At 45.6% G+C, this 1,997-nt stretch overlaps 1 protein-coding gene across 2 annotated transcripts in view; it reads right to left on the reverse strand.

The window, feature by feature from the left end:
• LOC103473550 (nck-associated protein 5-like) overlaps window positions 1–1,359 on the reverse strand; it is a 133,350-nt gene extending 131,991 nt beyond the window's left edge. Inside the window, exon 1 of one of the 2 annotated variants that reach the window (XM_008423870.2) lies at window positions 1,220–1,356. In XM_008423870.2, coding sequence (XP_008422092.1) covers window positions 1,220–1,341 — 122 coding nt within the window. In that variant the 5' untranslated portion in view covers window positions 1,342–1,356. Of the gene's footprint in view, window positions 1–1,219 lie in introns of both variants that reach the window. The other variant, XM_008423910.2, reaches the window with a different exon arrangement.
• Between the last annotated feature and the right edge of the window lie 638 nt (window positions 1,360–1,997).

Raw genomic sequence — 1,997 nt, forward strand, 5'->3', positions numbered from 1 at the left:
TGGTAGTTTAATACAAAAATCCTCTTTGGCCGTCTGAGCCACCTGCTTTCCTCCCGCTGCAGGGCGGAGATCAGCTTCTCCTCCACACAATCGCAGCTTTCCTCCCACCGCGCATTTTCTTGAAGTCTCAGAAAAATCACAATCAGGCTATAAAATTAGCTCAAAAGAAGCTTCTTCTTCTTTTGTATCAGAAAAACAACTCGAGTTAGGTCGCATAGTAAGAAGCGCAGCAAATGGCGCCTAAAGGTGGGGCGCAGTGGCGCAAAAAGTGGGTATGCAGCGTAGGCAACGCATAGGGGCGCAGCACCAGAGGGGGCGCCAAAAGACGCGCCGATGATGTTTTCCCAAACACTTCAGAGCGTCTGGGGGGGGGGGGGGGAAGGCGATTTATGTTTTCGCATCCACCTGAATAATGTGTAGTTGCGCCACTGCCTACGCAGGTAATTGCTTACAATCAGCTAACTAGCTAGCATTATTTAAAAAAATACTTGGTTAGTTTGTGAGCTAGCTTTACTAATGTTGGGTTCAAATGTGATAGTTTGAACTTTAGTTTGCCTGTCTTTACAAGATTATGCAAGTTCAACTTCTCTCTTTTATGCAGTTACTTTTTGCTAATTTTACAATGTTGGATAAATTAGCTAGCTACCTAGTAAATTTAAGGCGAATACAAGAGTAGAGATTTGAGTAGTTTTACCTCCAATTCCTCTGACCAGGACATTTCATGATTCATAAAACTGACACAAAGTGGAAGTCCTCAAAGTCTCTCCTACTTGTGCATTAAATTTCCATGTTTTTGTTTACTCTTGTGAAAGAATGGCATGGCTGCCTAAAACCCCATTTAGATACAGCTATTGTTGTTTATGATGTGAACCATAATAGTTGAAATATTGGAAGTAACTATTGGATCTGAACATACTGCATATGCTTGGGGAACAAGTTCCTTATTTTGCAGGGGAAACATTTTATTTCTTTCTCCATTATTTAAGTGAATTGCATAAAACCCCAAAAACCATAACTCAGGCTTTAAGTAAAGAGTTTCTAGTCCTAAAGAAACATCCCAACATCTTTATACAGTTACTAAATAAATGAATAAAATGTTAAACGTTGAACTTTTGAAACTTTTCCTAGCGTATCTACTCATGCCCTGCGTCGTACAAGCAGCAGAAAGCGATTCACAATGACGACATGGCTACAGAAACAAGCAGGGAGTGAAACTTACTGAGCGCCGGCCGGTTCCGCTCCGCTCAGCAGCTCTGCAGCTCCCAGACTCTCTGGAGTGTTTGGGTTGGGAAGACAGCATGATGATGATGTGGACTCTCCTTTCATGGCAGCTGAAAACATGCTGTTGTAAATTCCCCTGGAAGTGCTGCAGCCGGTGGTGGTGAGGGGTGAGGGGGGGAGCCACACACAAACACACTTTAACCCACTATCTGTGCTGCCAAGGCTGGAAGTCTGCAGCAACACCCAGTAAAACTTGTAAACAGAGAGGCAGGGAGGCGTGGAGGGGAGGAGAGGTTCCTCATTACATCAGCAGCAGCTGCTGACAGGCCTGTGTTTATTAGCTAACTGCCAGGACCTGAGAGGCGCTGCACATGCCCGCAGCGCTCAAGACGAGCCTCATCCAGCTGACTGACACGCACTTAGCTCCAAAACATCCAAACACTGAAGGTTTCCTCTAAAACTCTTGTTCAGAACGTCCTAGTCAGAAGTTTCTGGTTAACATCATGCTAGCCGTCATCTCAGTGAGAGCTGCTGACTGGACTTTAGAGCTGCTGCTCCTCAAGCTGACATTCCTGCAGCGTCTGGGGCTTGGCAGATCCTCCAGCCTGCTCTTCCTCCAAAGATTTGGCTGTGCTCCCTTTAAACACAGGCACATGACTCTCAGCTTCACTGCCAGGCTGAATTCACCAACAACTCTGCTTTTCATCAGCTGCTCTGTAGGGAGCCCACATTGCCATCCATCCAGGAAGAAAGGGACCAAACCCCATCTTGGAATT

Source organism: Poecilia reticulata, linkage group LG2 (genome assembly GCF_000633615.1).
Source record: "Poecilia reticulata strain Guanapo linkage group LG2, Guppy_female_1.0+MT, whole genome shotgun sequence".
Taxonomy (NCBI): domain Eukaryota; kingdom Metazoa; phylum Chordata; class Actinopteri; order Cyprinodontiformes; family Poeciliidae; genus Poecilia; species Poecilia reticulata.